This window comes from Mastigoproctus giganteus, unplaced genomic scaffold, assembly GCF_048544385.1.
Source record: "Mastigoproctus giganteus isolate SK-2022 unplaced genomic scaffold, ASM4854438v1 scaffold_15, whole genome shotgun sequence".
Classification (NCBI taxonomy): Eukaryota; Metazoa; Arthropoda; class Arachnida; order Uropygi; family Thelyphonidae; genus Mastigoproctus; species Mastigoproctus giganteus.
The window spans coordinates 5542885-5561498 of record NW_028328292.1 but is presented as its reverse complement, the minus strand read 5'-3'; the positions used below and the strand labels follow the sequence as shown (position 1 = coordinate 5561498).

The 18614-nt window shown below is 37.7% G+C and overlaps 1 protein-coding gene across 1 annotated transcript in view; it reads left to right on the top strand.

Annotated features, from left to right (window-relative positions):
* The window catches only part of LOC150074917 (TBC1 domain family member 10A-like), a 90115-nt gene that overhangs the window by 9901 nt on the left and 61600 nt on the right, over window positions 1-18614 (top strand). Inside the window, exons 4-5 of the mRNA XM_090389334.1 lie at window positions 2811-2917; window positions 18260-18440. Coding sequence (XP_090245460.1) covers window positions 2811-2917; window positions 18260-18440 — 288 coding nt within the window. The remainder of the gene's footprint in view (window positions 1-2810; window positions 2918-18259; window positions 18441-18614) is intronic.

Here is an 18614-nt window from a genome sequence, read left to right as displayed (position 1 = left end):
GTAACAAATTTAATTGTTCAGCACATACTAGGCCAAAATATTAGGACCCTTGCCTCTTTGGGGAATCTATGCCTTGAGTGCTGTGTAGAGGTCTGGAGGCCTTATTTTAGGAAGGATGTAGAGTTGCTTGAGTGAGTATGGAGAAGGGCAACAAGATTGGTGAGTGGAACGAAGGAGTCCTCTTACCAAGGAAGGCTTAAGTTCTGCAAACTGCAGTGTCTGGATACTAGGCATCTGATTGAAGTGTATACGGCCTCGAATGGGTTGAGCAGGCTCAATTCTGATGGGATTCTTTCTCTTGCTCAGATTACAAACCTGAGGTGACATAAATTCAAATTGAGGAAAGACAATTGTTGAATAGATGTGTGGAAATTTGCTTTTAGCCAGTAGGTATTTGATTGCTGGAACAAACTGACAATGGGTAAAAATTCAATGGGTAAAGATAGCCTTTACCCATTGAATTTTCCTGAAATCATTTCTCACACGCATCCAGTGCATTGGATAGCGGCATTTTTGTCCTGAAAGTATATACTGATGCCCAGACCAAAGGAAAAGTACGTCTGTTACTTTGTTTGCCAATGAAGAATGATCAATGTGTTAACCCATCCTATGAGAAAATGTCCCACACATCATGATTCCTTTCGCACAGGCTTGCACTTATTAGGTTACTCTTGCAGGATGTGTTTTCTACTATTAGTACGGAAAAGTGTGAAGCAGGATTCATTGTGACAACTTTTCCATTTGCCCACAGTACCCTGTTAGTGAACTTTACATTACTCTAGTCATTTGTTTATTGCAGTGGTAAGATGGTTTTGGATAGGGGTTAATAAGTGGCAAACAGCGGTTCCTTCTGCATGGTGGGAAGCAAGTTAGAAGTAGCATGCTTTAACATGTGTTGCACTGTACAGTCCTGGCCAGTTCCCTTTAGTTTACATTGATAAATCAGCTTATTCTACCAGCTTTTACTTGTTATATGTTCCTGTTATTAGGCCTTCCTTGTGAAATGGAGCACGAGCACCCCTTCAATAACATCTTAATATGCTCATGCCATGTGATATTAAAGAAGGTGGGCAGATTAAGTGATGTGCTGTATGTGTGCAATTTACTGTGAGAATGTGCAAGGTGAAAAATTTGATTTTAAACATGGCATGGTAGTCAGTGTCAGATGTGCTAGTATGAATATCTTGGAAATTGCATCTCCTGGGGTTTTCACGTATGATTGTGTTTCAGGTGTATCAAGATCTATCCAGTAACCAAATAATATCCATCCAACAGCAATCATGTGGTTGGAAGTAGCTCATTGACATGCAAAGCCAACAGAGGCTTATAACACTTGTGCAGGATAACAGAAAGGCTAGAATCAGTCAAATAACAATCCAATAATACAACAGTGGTAACCAAAGAACCATTTTGGAATACACAGCTTGTTATAACTTGTCATGAACGGGATATTGCAAATGACAACTGAACCAGGTTCTACTCCTGTCAGCAAAAAACAAAAAGGGTGCAGTTGCAGTGGGCTCAGTTTAGTTCACTAATGCTGGATAGTGGAGGATTGGAAAAACATTGTCTGGTTTCACAAATCATGGTTCCTACTAATGGAAGGACCAGAATGTAGCAAAAGAGCATAAACCCATCCTGATAGTTGTCAACAATGCAGGCTGGTGGCTGTGTAATGGTGCAGCAAGTGTTTTTGCGGTGCACATTGGGTCTTTGATGCTAGCAATGTTTAGATTCCCAGGCTATCTGTAAATTGTTTCTCACTTGGCACATCCCTTAATGGCTACAGTGTATCCATCTACAGATGAGATTCTTCCAGTAGGATAATGTGGTGTGTCATAATGCCAGAATTGTACAGAACCAGTTATAAAAATAGGAGAGTGAATTCAGCCTGTTGTGGTGACCTCGCCATTTTCCAGATCTCAATCCAACTGGGCACCTGTGATGAGGTGAACAAGCTTTTTCAAGGAGAGATCTGAAACTATCCAGTTTGCAACAATTATGGGAAGTATTTTAGTCAATGTGGAGTAGCATTCTTTTGGCACATTTTTGATAACTTGTTTAGTGTATGCTGCTGTGAATCTAGGCTGTTCTGGGGACTAATGGGGGAACCAACTCGGTATTAGGTACGTGTTCCTAATAAATTGGCCATTCAATATAGATGTCATATCACCTTTAGAGATAAGAGCATCTTGAATCTCAGATAAATGTGATGGCCTGCAAAGTGTTCTCTCCAAATTGTCTCTGACTAACAATTAGCATGTTGGTGATTTGAAGGCCTTTGCTTATCCAAAATCATACTTTGTTTATGTTTTCTTACTTGCTCTTTCATGAGGCCAGATAATTACTACTGCCTGTTCTTTTAATTTACCACTTCTGTGCAGTAAATTTAAAGCAGTGTATTATTATTCTGTATCTTTTAATTAACCAAAACAAGTGTGTTTCTAACATGTGCAGGATGGATGAGCAAAAATTGGATGAGTAATTATGTGCATAGAGATAGATAGGCTTTCAGTATTCACTTAAACTTCCTTGAAACAAAATTTTTACTTCTAAGGCTGTAGTTTGAATGTGTCTGATTTCTGACAGGTTGCTATTCAGTATATCAAACTCTTTATAATAATACAATTCCAGATAACATAAAATAAAAACTCTGTCTGATGTCTACTAAATGGTTTTATATAGCCATTGAACACTGAGTAGTCATGATAAATAAAGGTGATGGGATATTAAGAATTGTATTATTATTTTTTTTTAAATCTCCTGTATGGTTCCTGTTGGTTACATTGACTGCTTTTGTTAATTAATAGGAGTTTGATTCACAGCCTGGAGATCCTCGTTGCGTAGATGACATTAAGAAGGACTTGCACAGGCAGTTTCCTTCTCATGAGATATTTGCACATAGTCAAGGCCATGGGTAAGTTGCATATGGAGAATTTAATTGTGAATGTTTTATGCAGAGATATACAAAGGTGAAAAATATGAACTTTCAGTATTCACTTAAACTTCCTTGAAAAAAAGTATGCACAACATAGTAATCATTGTTCATGACAGGTTATGTCCTTTTTTTTTTTTTTAGATCTTTAAATTAGCACATAAAAGTAAATGGTTCATTCCTTCTTTACTATTTAATTTACATTAATTTAGTAGAGAGAGAGAGAGAGAGAGAGAGAGAGAGAGAGAGAGAGAGAGAGAGAGAGAGAGAGAGAGAGAGAGAGAGAGAGAGAGAGAGAGAGAGAGAGAGAGAGAGAGAGAGAGAGAGAGAGAGAGAGAGAGAGAGAGAGAGAGAGAGAGAGAGAGAGAGAGAGAGAGAGAGAGAGAGAGAGAGAGAGAGAGAGAGAGAGAGAGAGAGAGATCTGTTGCTGTTTTCAAAAATTGCATTTCCATGTAAGTAAAGTGCAGATAAACTTGGCAAAAGCCCCTGAACTTGTTAGTAACTAGTAGCAGCTCTAATGTTTTTTTATTGATGAGGATCATTGCTTGAATTTGCCCTGGAACACCATTCCAATTGATAAGTTTGTTTTAAAATCAAGTTCAAAGCATTCCATCCCAAAAAACATTGAGGGTCATTGCCATTTATGACTGAGTTCATCTGTACTTCATCATGACATTTGAATAGGACCTTGTTAAGATGCAAGTCTATTATAAGCTCATCCAGGTGCCAACTCTCATGAAAGAAAAATGAATAGTATCAGTGGAATCATTTTTTGTGTAGTGGGAAAATATACAATATTTGTTGGGAGTTGGTAGGGGATAGAATTTTCTTGTTGGCATCCAGCACTTAATAAGTAAATACATATTTATTATTAACATTCAGAATATTATTAATAAAGTATAAATAATATTATTCTGAAAATAATACATGCTATTAATATTCAGAATAATAATATAATTTATATAAACTCTTTAAAATTCTTAAATTGCTTCATGAACAAAATCAGACACAAGTAGCTGTGAATAATAGTCTTAAACTACCTGCATATGATGAACCAGTTAACTTGTGGATATTACTAGTAATCCCTAGAAGCAAATGCTTCTAGGGAAATTGTATAAACATGATTTATATTGTGCAAAATAACCTGTGGCTTTCTTCTTGCTGTGACAGAATTGTATAATGTGTATATTTTCTGCTGTACAATGAGGAATAATGTTGCTTTTGTTCTAGGTAGGTGCAGAGCACTTTATGAAATAAGTTCTCAGTGAAAATTTGAATATTTCCCTTTCTGTGCTGCTGAAATACAATATAATGGAATCTGATGTGAGGCATGGTTAATTTAGGTTTAGTCAATTCGATTAAATGTATTACCTCACATTACTTGATAATAACATCAGGTTGAAAGGTGACCTGCCATAAGTCACAAAAATGGACCTGAGATTACAGAATACATGCTGCTGCCAATGACAAAACATTACTGGCATAATAATAAAGCTAAAGGTACAGTTCCACAGCTGTACCACATTTTGATTCTTTGCCTTAAACTCTGATGTCTAAAAATTTTAAATCAAATGAAACAATTTGCTATAATAATATTAAAATGTAAAGCTGCTTTACATTTTAATATGTTCCCATTCAATCATCAATTGAATGAATTAGTAGCAGAATCAAGGCTGTTTCTACCAGTTGACTGTATTTATTTTTATTTCATCATTGGAGTTTGAAATAGTTCCTTAAAGTTGATCATTTTTAAAAAAGAATGGACATACAAATATTTTGTTTTTTGTTTTCCAAAAGTATTCACTAATAATTTTTCAAATTTTTAATGCTTTTTGTAATATGATAATTTTATTAGTTACCTGTTTTTAGCAGTACATTTTAGATATTGTTACAGTCGAGTGTGTGTATATATATATATGTGTGTGTGTGTGTGTGTGTGTGTATATATATCTATATAAAAATTGTTTAATCTTTTCCCCAACCATCCTTCCTATTGTAGAAAACATTAGATTATATAAGATTTTTTGTGGGTTGACCAAACAGAAATAGCACCTGTTTTCAGCCTGTGATGTTGCATATTGTTAAAGGGCATATTGTTAAATTGCTGGAATATATTTTTAATTGTGCACTCCTATTGGTATGTCTATGGGCATTATGACTTTGTTTTAACGAGTGTAATAAAACTTTTATATGTTGGTGCAGGAAATACATCCATTGTTCATCTATTTTCTTTCTTATATTTATCCAATCTTATAAATTTACTTTAAATTACCAGTTCCACAAGGTTAGATGAAAGTTGATTTTAATAGCTGCCTATTCTTTTGCTAAAAGATCTTATATGTAGGTCAACAACTATTACTTTCTTAAGTGAAATAGTATTCCATAGTTTGTGTGACCTGAGAAAAAGAAAAGACATTTTCAGCATAAGATATCCTCATACATATGCCTTATTTACAGACTTTGCACTTGCAAAATTTGAAACTTTCACCTTTAATTGTCCTGAAAAGGAGGAAATTTCATTGATGTTTTCCAAAAATATTTTCAGATATAGAAATTCAGCACATTGTGTAAAATGAACAGTAATATTATTAAAGTAGTGCTTAAAAAACACATTTTAAATTTGAGCACATGCTGATATCAATCAAACTGAAGGTGACAAAATTCAGAGCATAAGATGAGTTGAAGGCAAAAGCTTTGAGAAGTTGTTCCTGGCAGTGCTTGCTTGAGTTTCAACAGTGGATTCTAAAACCTCACCTAAGAAATATTCTTTTTCAATATCTTATTTAAAAATTTTTCTAATAGGCAAAATATCACAATTGTACACTGAGTGGACATAATCATGGGATACCTACCTAGTAATGGGTAGGCCCACCTTTTGCCCAGATAAGGGCAGTCACACAGCGAGGCATCAAGTCCACTAGTTCACGAAAGCGTTCCACGGGTATTTACATCCATGCTTGCTGCACCGCTGTCCATAATTCCATCGCATTCTTGGGTGGAGGATCGAAAGCTTGAATGGACCTTTCCACAGCATCCCAAAGATGCCCCACAGGGTTCATGTCCAATGAACAGAGAGGCAATTCCATGTTGTTAAAATCTGCAGAATGCTCTTCAAACCATGTTCTAGTCACCAAGGCTCTGTGGGGAAGCGCATTGTTCTGCTGGAAGAGTCCATTGCTCAGTGGGTGCACGATGATTATGAAGGGATGCAGATGGTCTGTGAGGATGGACACATAACCTGAACCATTCAGAGAATTGTTTAGATGTACCAGAGGTCCCAATGTGTGTCAGTTGGATATGCCCCAGACCATTACTGACCGTCCCCCCTGCCCGAACAGTTCCTTGTTCACATGGTAGGTGCATAGCTTTGTGCGGTTTCTGCCAGATACGTACCCTCCCGTCCGCTCGAAATAACTGGAAATGGGACTTATCGGACAAGGAGACCAGTCTCCAATCATCTCAGGTACAGTGCTGATGTTCTTTCACCTAGTTGAGGCATAGAGTCCTGTGTCATGGTGTTAGCAGTGGGACTGGTGAGTTGGCAGATCCCATAATCTATTGCGGCTAATGATTGCCTGATGGTCTTGTTGGAGATGTTTCTGGCACCTCCCTCATTGAAGTTGGTAGTAATTTGTGCTACTGTTGCTCTCCGGTTGGCTGAAATAATACTAGACAGACATTGACGGCCACATTCATCCACCATGTTTCTTTGCCCACAGCACTTTCCACAATGAGATTTTATTCCGGAAATGGAATATTCCTGATATGCTCTTGATACTGTTGAATGGGGATAGTGCAATTTCTGTACGACCTCCACGATGGAATGACCCATGTGTCGGGTACCCACTATCATCCCTCTTTCAAAGTCTGTTAACTCATGAGGTTTATCCATACTAACATCAAATTACCATTTATGTGAATGCTGTGTACCTATATATGGGGCTTACAATACCGGGATGCCGGTAATTTTTTTCTGGTATTCAAATACTGGTATTGATATAAAAATAACCGTTTTTCGGTACTTATTAAAAAAAAAAAAAAAAAGTTTATAATTTAATCACATAAAGGTTATAAAATCACCTTTATATGATTATGACGTCCTTATCTCTACTAGCAAATGTTCGATGTTATGTTTGTTTGTTTTTTAGGAGCATTAGCAACTAAGGCCATATTGCTCCGGAGATATGCAGTGGTCATTCCCTGACCTTTCCGCATCCTCTGTATTTGGTGGTCACGGGCTCGAACCCCGGTCTAATCAAGAAGTGTGTGCTATGCACTGCTGCTCCTGCCCACCTGACTACGGAGGCGCCTGAAATGTTCGATAAATCATCGATAGGACACCATGCAACATTGCAACCTGTCCACAATTCTCGGACAACTTCATGTCTGACCGTATCGTAACTCCCAAGTCCCGTTCTTCCACTACTGACTTTAGTTCAACTCCACCAAGTGTATAAGTTATTTTGGGTTTGCTGTTCCCCAGATGTAAGATCTTGCATTTTGTTGAATTAAAGCATATAGCTGCCACTTTTCTGACCATCTCAGAAGTCTATCTAGGTCACTCTGAAGAAGCTCTGCTTGGCGGTGATCATTAACTACTCTACTGATCTTTACATCATCTGCAAGTTTAGACATCACACCCTGTATCCCTTCATAGATGTCATTTAAGATAATCAAAAACAACAGTCCCAATACTGATCCTTGGGGAACCCTGCTTCTTACATCAACCCAATCTGAGGAATAATCATTTATCACAACCCCCTGCCTGGTGACCTCAAGCCATTGTGCTATCCATCTAAGGATTTTCCCTATGATTCCAGCCTGCTCCAACATATAAAGTAACCGCTCATGTGGGACTGAGTCAAATGCTTTACTGATATCTAAATAAACAATGTCGAAATTATTTTCTAATCCAGCATACAAGTGACCTGTCAAAATGGCTAACCAGATTCGTTAAACATTATTTTCCCTTTACAAAACCATGCTGTGTATCCTACAGAATTCCATTTCTCTAAATAATCCTGAATTCCACCCTTGATCATTGCCTCCATGATTTTTCCGTACTACTGAAGTTAGACTGGCCGGTCAGTCGATAATTTCCCATTATACTCCTAGAACCGCCTTTATGTTCCAATTTACACCAGTCCAGTGGAATCTCTCCTAAGTCCAGTGATGCTCTCATAACTAGCCTTAATGGTTCAATGCACTCACTTGATATGCCATCAACCATAGGAGCTTTACTCCCCTGTGGGCATGAAAGTTTTCTCATTAAATCAACATGTGAAATTTCAACATCATTAATTACATTTTTTTTCAACTTCACTCCCATAATTTCTCATTGACATGAAGGGTTTTTCTTCTTTAAGTATCGATGCAAAGTAATTGTAGAGTTCATCTGCAACATCAGTTAGGGTATCTAATACTACCCACGCAATTACATATGCATCCGATCTGATTTGTCCTTCTCTTCTTTGCATTTATATATGTGAAGAATTCCTTAACTGCACTCTTTGCTCTCTCCCAGATAATAATATTAATAATAATAATAAAGATAATATAGTGAAAATTATTATACTTTGCTGAATAAAAAATCTTTCACCTTCAGAAAATGATGAACATAATTCAACCATGGAAGACCAACATGGAACAAAACATCAGTGTTCTGCAAATTCATTCCAAAATAAGAAATTGACTGACTCCAATGAGATTTTAAAAGATGAACTTGATTCGGAAATTAATGAAATACAGTCAGTTCCAGTTATTTGGGGCACATCGGGACTAGTCCATTTTGGCCTGATTAAGTGGCTGCCCCAATTATCCGAAGTTTCATGTAAAAAAAGTTAAAAATACAATGGACCCCCGCTTTATGATTGGTTCACTATACAATTAAATCACATTACGATGGAGTCACCATAGTAAAGTACCATTGACTATACGATGTGTAGTAAGCGCTGGTCATTGTGATCACGTTTGTGAATTGAATTTTAATTCTATTAAACAGCGATTCTAATTAGCAAAAATAGGAGAAATATTATCCACAGGCTATAAAAGTAAAGATATATGTTAAGCACAAATTTACCCTTTATTACCTTACCAATTAAAAATTAAATGATACGTGAAAATCAGAAGAATAATACGTGATAATCAGAATAATTAATACGTACTGTAATATGTACATACCGTACTAACTAGTTGACATTCTGTTTACCAACATTTGTGGGTGGGGGTTAAAATTTAAAACAGTAAAAAGATAAGCAATTAATAACAAAGAACATAGCGCACACACATTGTAAGTAACATGATATGCGCAAATGAGAACGGAGTAACAAGTTATGAAGCTTTAAAAATAGGAACGAAGAGAAGATTCTGAAAATTAATTTTTTTACATGATTGAAGATTCCATGGAAGTTTAAACACATTTCACCACAAAAACCCACAGAATTCCAGCTGTCGGTTTTATCACAAATTCAATAAGACTAGTGTTACTATCCATTATGTTAGATTGCACTAACAGAAAAGCCCAATAAACAGGTGACTGCTAATTATTTTATGGTTGTGATCTCTAGAAATCCAACCGAACCATGTGGTATGGTCGGAGACAATCGTAGGGTAATCTCCAGTGCTGCAGTCCCCTGCTCCGATTAAACGGCATGTTGTCCCATTTAAGCAAAGTAAACCCTGGCTATTTTCTTGATTGGGTTCTGTTTTAGCATTAGCAAAGGCACATGATGCAAGAAAGAAGCTTATATAGCATCAGCCAAAAAAAAAACAAAAAAAAAAAAACCCTTATTTCACCCATCCACTCGCTCCAAATGTTTGTCAAGTTCTACCTTGAATCTAGTAGTAGTAGTAGTGGCATGTGATGCAAGAAAGCAAGTGTATGAGCCTATGCAGCATCAGCCAAAAAAAAAAAAAAATCACACCATTCCCTACAAATGCCTGTCCAGTTCCTCCTTAAATTTATTTAACCTATCAACTTCCACAACAACAGATGGAAGTTTGTTCCAGCAATTAACCACCTGCTGGTTAAAGGCAAATTTCCGCACATCTATTCTGCATCTGTCTTTTCTTAATTTGAATTTATGCCCCCTTAGGTTTGTAATCTGAACAAGTGGAAGGATCCCATCAGAATTCAGCGTGCTCAACCCATTCAAGGCCTTATACACCTCAATCAGATCACCATGCAGGTGCCTAGTCTCCAGCCACTGCAATTTGCAGAAATTAAGCCTCTCTTGGTAAGAGGATCTCTTCACTCCCCTCACCAATCTTGTTGCCCTTCTCTGTACACACTCGAGCAAATCTACATCCTTCCTAAAATGAGGCCTCCAGACCTGTACGCAGTACTCAAGGTGTGGCTTATCCGTTGCCTTATACAGAGGGACAATCACCTCCTTTTCCCTGCTAGCAAAATTCCTATATATCATTGACAAAACCCCATGGCCTACCCTGGCAGCCTGTCTGCATTGCTCAGAAAACTTCATAGCTGACTGCACAATTACTCCCAGGTCTTTTTCATTTTCTACCCCCTTAAGTGTAGTATGACACAGTTGGTATGTTTCTCTGGGGTTACTTCTACCCATATGCAGTACTTTGCATTTGTCAAGGTTAAACTTCAGTTGCCACTTCTTATCCAATCTGCCAAAATTATCTAGATCCTGTTGCAGTAGCACACTGCCATTACTGTCATTAAGAACCATGCCAACCTTTGTATCATCTGCAAACTTTGATACTAAGCCTGATATACCTTCATCAATATCACTGATAAATATACAAAACAACAGTGGACCCAAAACCGAACCCTGTGGGACTCCACTAATAACATTAGTCCACGAAGAGCAGCACCCATTAATTACCACCCTCTGTCTTCTCCCACTCAACCATCCTTTTATCCATTGTAGCAACTTACCATTAATACCATTCTGCTACAATTTGTACAATAGTCTCCCATGTGCAACAGTGTCACAAGTTTTCCTGAAATCCAAATATATAATATCAAAATTATTTTTTGCATCCAGTTCCTTTGTAACCACATCATTTTCTACCCCCTTAAGTGTAGTATGACACAGTTGGTATGTTTCTCTGGGGTTACTTCTACCCATATGCAGTACTTTGCATTTGTCAAGGTTAAACTTCAGTTGCCACTTCTTATCCAATCTGCCAAAATTATCTAGATCCTGTTGCAGTAGCACACTGCCATTACTGTCATTAAGAACCATGCCAACCTTTGTATCATCTGCAAACTTTGATACTAAGCCTGATATACCTTCATCAATATCACTGATAAATATACAAAACAACAGTGGACCCAAAACCGAACCCTGTGGGACTCCACTAATAACATTAGTCCACGAAGAGCAGCACCCATTAATTACCACCCTCTGTCTTCTCCCACTCAACCATCCTTTTATCCATTGTAGCAACTTACCATTAATACCATTCTGCTACAATTTGTACAATAGTCTCCCATGTGCAACAGTGTCACAAGTTTTCCTGAAATCCAAATATATAATATCAAAATTATTTTTTGCATCCAGTTCCTTTGTAACCACATCATAATATCCTATCAAATTTGTCAGACAAGACTTTCCCTTAACAAACCCATGCTGTGTCTATATTATTGCTGCAGTCTTGTCTAGATGATCCTGCAATGCATCTTTAACCAGTGACTCCATTATTTTACCTGGAACAGAAGTTAAACTAACTGGTCTGTAATTACTCGTGTTACCCTTCGATCCCCCTTTGTGAATTGGGGATACATTTGCACATCTCCAGTCCATGGGGACCTCCCCTGAGTCCAAGGATGCTCTCATAATTATGGCTAAGGGTTTGCTTAGTTGCTTTGCCACCTCCTTTAATATAACTGGATAGATCCCATCTACCCCAGGTGCCTTTCTTATGTTTAACTTCAACAATTTCTCCTCCACTTTGCTCTCAGTTATTACAAAATCATTACGCACCCTGCTACAATTTGATAACCTTCTGCCATTTTCAAACCTTAATAACTCCTCATGTGTGAATGTAGATGCAAAATACTCATTCAGTTTGTTTGCTATCTGAGCAGGATCATCAACAGCTGAACCATCGATATCCAGTGGACCAATCAGATTCATCCCCTTCCTTTTAGAGTTTATATAAGTAAAGAAATCCTTGCTGTTTTTCTTAGCATCCTTTGCCACAAATTTCTCATAATCTGTCTTCGCCTGCCTAACCTCCTTTGTGACCTGATTACAGACTAGCTTTTATCTGCCATAGGCTTCTGAGTCGCTTGATAATTTATATGCATCCCATGCATTTTTCTTCTCTGTCACGAGTCTCATTAGTTCATTTGATAACCATTTAGGCCTAAACCTTGAACAATATTTCTTAATAGGTATGAAACTTTTAGTAGCATCCACGATTAATTCCTTGAATGCTTCCCACTTAGAATTTACTGTTGGTAACATCGTCAGTTGATCCCACTGTACAGAATTTAAAAACTGTCTGAGACCACTGTACTCACCTTTACGAAAGCAAAAACCCTTTCCTTTACCCCTGATGGTAATTATATCGTTAAGTAAATCCCACATCAGTACGCTGTGATCACTGCCACCTAGTGGTTCCTTTATCTGCAAATTCTTAATACACTAAATGATCACTGCTGATAACCAGATCAAGAGTATTACCTTCTCTGGTTGCCTCTCGAACATGCTGCTGCTGAAAACAATCGTTCAATAAATCCACAGAAGTCTTACTAGTGTGTGAGTGACCAACTCACAAGTTCCAGTCAATATCTGGGAAGTTAAAATCTTCCATTATAAGACATTCTGATTTACTAGCCCACTCTATTTCTCTGTACAATTGTTCATTGTACTCATTCAAGTCATTAGGCCTCTAACACACTCCTACTCTTATTTTTGCTTTCGCAGTGTCACACCAAACTGACTCAACAGTGCACTGTTCATCTATATCAACTGGATGCACTCCTTTTGATTTTATGTTTTTCTTAATTAACAGCATAACACCTTCTCCCTTCCTATCCTTTCTCTACACATTGTAATCCTCAAATTCCATTTTTGCATTCCTTATATCTGTGTGACACCACATCTCTGCTATCCCAACAATATCCGCCTTTGAAGCCAGGACAAGCTTCTCTAGGTCCTGGCGAAATAACATGCTTCTTTCGATGTTAGGATCAGTGTTCATTACCTTTTTGTTTAAGGTTCGCTGCGATAAGAAAGATTTCACCTAGTTCTTTTACCGTTATCTCCTTTGCTGTAACATTTTCATGTGGCTCACACTCTTTTTCTTCAGCTTCTTCGTACGCATGCTGTTCCTCTTTTTGAAGGAGATCGATGTCACTTATCTGTTCTGAATGCGAATTCAGTGATTCTCAAACGTTAGCTGTATCCAAGCCTCTGAAACCAAGATCATTACCAATATTAGTTATGTCTTCAATAGCTTTTTGAATTGCATTTTTGAAGCCAGTAAAATTGTTTGCGCAATGTGGTAAAAGATGCTTCCAAACTGCTCCCATATTTCTGGCTGTCACTTCCCATGCTGCATGAATGTTTTCAGTGGCCACTCATATGTTATATTTTTTACAAAATTCTGGTACAGAAATTGCATTGTAGCTTCAAGTGCCCGTGCAAATATTCTGCGGAGATAGTAAGCCTTGAAAGTTGCAATCGTCCCTTGGTCCATGGGTCGATAACAAAGTCATATTCACTGGTAAAAAAACAGCTTTCACATTTTCATTTAAGTCACCAAGTGCAGAAGGATGTCCAGGTGCATTATCTAAAAGCAACAGAGCTTTAAAGGTAAGCTTATTTTTCTTGCAATAGGCTTCAACTGTTGGACAGAAATTACAGTAAACTAGTCTTCAAATAGAGCTTTGGTCATCCATGCTTTTTTATTTGAATGCAAAATGACTGGAACAGTTCTATGGCTGTATCATTTTAAAGCCCTAGGATGTTGTGTATGGTATACAAGTATAGGCTTCAATTTAAAATCGCCTTAAGCGTTACCTCCTAATAAAAGCATTAGTCGATCTTTTGAGTCTTTATACCCAGGTTGATGCTTCATTTGCAGCCATATAAGTTTCAGTTGGCATCCGTTTAAAAATAGGCCCGTTTTGTCTACATTAAATATTTGCTGATCATTTTATTCACCATCCTGAATAAATTTTTGCAATTCTACAGGAAATTTGGCTGCAGCATCTTCATCAGCACTAGCATCTTCCCCTGTTACTTTAACATTATGCAGTCCTGCTCGATTTTTAAATGTTCAAACCACCCTGAACTAGCAGCAAACGTTTGTCTCCCTTTGATATTTTGTTTCTTTGAGCTTAGTAAAAATGTTTATAGCTTTGCTCCGAATTTTTCTTAGATAATGGAATTCTTTTTTGATTGCAATCTTTTATCCAAATTGATTAAAAGACCTTCCATTTCAATCATTATTGGAGTTCTGTTTCTGGTATTTTGTAAAACAAAAGAAGTTGATGAAACTTTACATTTCTTTTTATGTTCATCCTTACGGTATTCACATGGTTTGCACCACTTTCGTGTTTTTGTAATAACTTCAGGTTTTTCAGCTAAAGTAATAACTTTTTTTTTTTCAAATTTTTTTTATTGCAATCACATTTTTTACTCTCTTTTATCCGTAATTTTAGGGATAGAAAATCAGAATGTTTAAATGCATCTGCACGTGACTATTAGCAGGAGACAAACAAGTAACACATCTTCTTCTGATGTTTGTCATCCTGACAAACATTGGAAGAAGACGTGTTACTTGTTTGGAACACACGGAGGTGGGCAGTGGGCAAACGCTTGTTTATTGGCCATCAGATGCTTAGAGCGCGATTCAAATCTTTTTCAACTATCACATAAAAAAAGATTGTGTTAACTGGACATTTGCATCGTGTAAAATAAAAAGTGGTATAATTTTTTTCAAATCGCAGTAACTGAATTGTCACCATGAATTGTCGCAGAACACCATGAATTGCCAAAAAATAATAGAGCAAGCTTATCTGCGAAAAGATCTAAACCTCCCAAGGACTTCCTAATTCATTTCACAAATATACGTGGTCTCAATTCCAATCTCAACGATGTCCATTTCCACTTGCAGTCTTCCAAACCCCATGTACTTTTTCTGACTGAATCTCAGTTATCAGTTGATTCGACTACTGCTCATCTCAGATGTCCAAATTATTTGCTGTATGATTCCTTTCGCCTCAAAGGTGGTACTTGTGCATATGTCCATTCTGATATTCCCTGTCAGAGACTTGGCAATTTGGAATCTCCTCTCTTTGATCTTCTCTGGCTTAAAATCTCTCTACCTCATTGTGTAAAATTCATCTGTTGTCTCTACCCTTCTCCCAACTCCACTAATCACTTGGAGCTCTTTGACTTCCTCTCTTTGCAACTTGACTTTCTCCAGTCCAGCTTTCCTAACAGTGAGGTAATTTTCCTTGGTGATTTTAACGTTCACAACTCCAGCTGGCTTCTGTTTTCTAGTTACACCGACCCAGCAGGTCGAGATGCTGAGGCTTTTGCGATTACTAATGACCTAGCACAGATTGTTCATTTACCTACAAGAATACCGGACAATCCTAATCATACAGCCAATACGCTTGATCTTTTTCTCACAAACAACCCTTCTAAGTACAAGGTTGAAGTGAGAGGTCCTTTAGGCACTTCAGATCACAACTTGGTGATTGTCTCTTCTCCAATGGAACCTTTATCTCATGGCTATTCCCAACCTCGTATTGTTTGGCATTACAAGAATGCAAAATGGGATGACCTGCGAGACTTCTTTTCTTCTTTTCCTTGGTTGGATTACTGTTTCAAAACTTCTGATGTCAACGTTTGCTCAGATCGTGTCAGTGAAATTATTCTTGCAGGAATGGAATCCTTTATCCCACACTCCACTTTAAAATCTCGTCCTTTATCTAAACCTTGGTTTTCGAATAAATGTGCTAAGGCTGTCCAAGAGAAGAATGTTGCATATCGTAATTGGCTTGTTTCTAATTCTTCAGTTTCATTTTCTGCCTACACCAAAGCTCGCAACAATTGTAAAGCAGTTATTAATCAGTCCAAACTAGAGTTTGAACAGGCTAAGAGTAGAAAACTTGCTTCTTGTCCTAATGGTAGCCGAGCATTCTGGTCTCTTGCCAAAGCTATTGGCCGCAACTTTTGCCCATCTCTGCTCCCACCTCTGTCCAAACCAGATGGTTCTGTTGTCACTTTAGCCAAGGATAAAGCTGACCTGCTAGCATCCCATTTTTCTTCGAGCTCATGTATTAATGATCTTGGTAAAACACCTCCCACCATTCCTAACACGCTCCATTCAATGCCTCCTGTGGTCTTCCGTCAAAAGGATAGAAGGATTTTGATGAATCTTGATGCTAAGAAAGCTCCAGGTCCTGATGGTATTTCTCCACTTGTTCTCAAAACCTGTGCTCCTGAACTTACTCCTATTCTTTGCCGCCTTTTTTCACTTTCTTATTCCAAAGGTGTTTTTCCTTCTGCTTGGAAATTTGCTCATATCCAGCCAGTTCCTAAAAAGGGTGACAAATCCCTCCCATTGCAATTACTTCTACTCTTTCTAAAGTAATGAAGAAATCAATTAACCGCCAACTGATCAACGATCGGCAGTATGGATTCCGTCAGTGTCGATCCACTGGTGATATTCTGGCTTATGTTACCCATTTATGGACTAATTCAATGGAAAGGTTCGGTGAAACACAAGTAGTTGCTCTTGACATCTCAAAGGCTTTTGATCGTGTTTGGCATAAAGGTCTTCTAAACAAGCTTCCATCTTATGGTTTGCCAACTGTTTTTAGTAATTGGTTATCCAGTTTTCTCTCTGATCGCTCACTGAGGGTGATGGTAGATGGCTTTCTGTCTTCTAACTTCACTAATGCCGGTGTCCCCCAAGGTTCAGTTCTTTCCCCCACTCTTTTCCTCTTGAATATCAATGACCTTCTTCCATTGACTGGAAATCCTCTCCATAGTTTTGCCGATGATAGCACATTGCATTCAACTTTCCATTTTGAGAAACCTTGTCCAGCTCAATCAGCTTCAAGTTCTCGAAAATCTGCTGCCAATTCCTTAAATGCCGATCTTCAGGTAATTCTCCAGTGGGGCAAAGACAACTTAGTTGATTTCAACCCTTCTAAAACTCAGTCTTGTCTTATATCTCGCAAAAAGGATTCTTCTGCTCCTATGCTTATCTTTAGTGACACTCCGATTTCTAGGCAAAATGATATATCTCTTTTGGGGATTACCCTGACTTTTAATCTCTCTTGGCACAAGCACATTACAAATATTGCTTCCTCTGCATCTAAAAAACTTGATTTTCTCTTTCGCTCTCGGCGTTACTTTTCTTCCAAACATCTGCTCACTCTGTATAAATCGCAAATCCGCCCTGCCATGGAATATTGTTCCCACATCTGGGGTGGTGCCCCCAAAACCTCTCTCAGGCTTCTTGATTCCATTCAGAAGAGGGCAGTTAGGTTAATTAATGATTCATCTCTAACAGAGTCTCTCCACTCGCTTTCTCATAGACGCACTGTTTCTGCTGCATGCCTCTTCTACAGATACTTCCATGGGCACTGTTCTTCTGAATTGGCTTCTATAATTCCCGCTCTCTCTTTCAAAACAGTCCGAACACGTGCCGCCACCAGCCAACATCCATTTACTGTCCAACTTCAAACCCACAGAACCAACTTTTCATCTTCCTCATTTATTCATTCAACTGCCGTTTTCTGGAACAACCTTCCTTCATACGTATTTCCTGAAAATTACAATCTACAGAAGTTTAAGTCCAATATCAACAAATATCTTCTTTCGTCTTCTCAACCTCCAACCCAAGCACGGTACTAAGTACTATAGGTTCTAATACCTCTCGTGTTTGGGGTTCTCATAAAAAAAAAAAAAAAAAACTGAAAAACACGTTAATCAAACTCTTGTTATGCAAGACCTAGCTGTAGTTCTATGCCATGGTCTTAATACTTAAGATAGGCAAAATTTCCTTAACCATGAGTTGCCTTGAAGTACCTATTTTTTTTCTTTACACGATGCAGTATCTATTATTCACTACTTATAAACAAATAACATCACCCAAAGGCTATTTGTATTTAAATGAGATGCCACCATGGCAGTTTCTTTTGAGACTTGTTGGTCTCTTATCAGATGGGCTCATTTGTTGAACTCTGACTTATGCATAATGAAGTAGTTTCTCTCTGTGTTGTCATGTCGTATAAAAAAATCAAAGCTTTAATTATTTAAAATAGCCAAATATTAAACTAGAATTTATTTCCTGCTAAACATAACTTTATTTTTTTAGTCAGGCAGATTTGTTTAGAATCTTAAAGTCCTACTCTATATTTAACCCTGCGGTGGGGTACTGCCAGGCTCAGGCACCTATTGCTGCTACTCTTCTCATGCATATGCCTGCTGAACAAGCTTTCTGGTGTCTAGTGGCCATCTGTGAAAGGTATTTGCCAGGATACTACAGTCCTGGATTGGTAAGTTAGATATAGATTTTGCTCGTTTTTGTATTATTTTTGATTTGATACTTTTATTACATTTTCTCTCTCTCTCTCTCTCTCTCTCTCTCTCTCTCTCTCTCTCAGTACAACATGTTTACTTTAGTATATGTAATAATTTATGTACTTCTTCACCATGTCCATCTGTCTGTA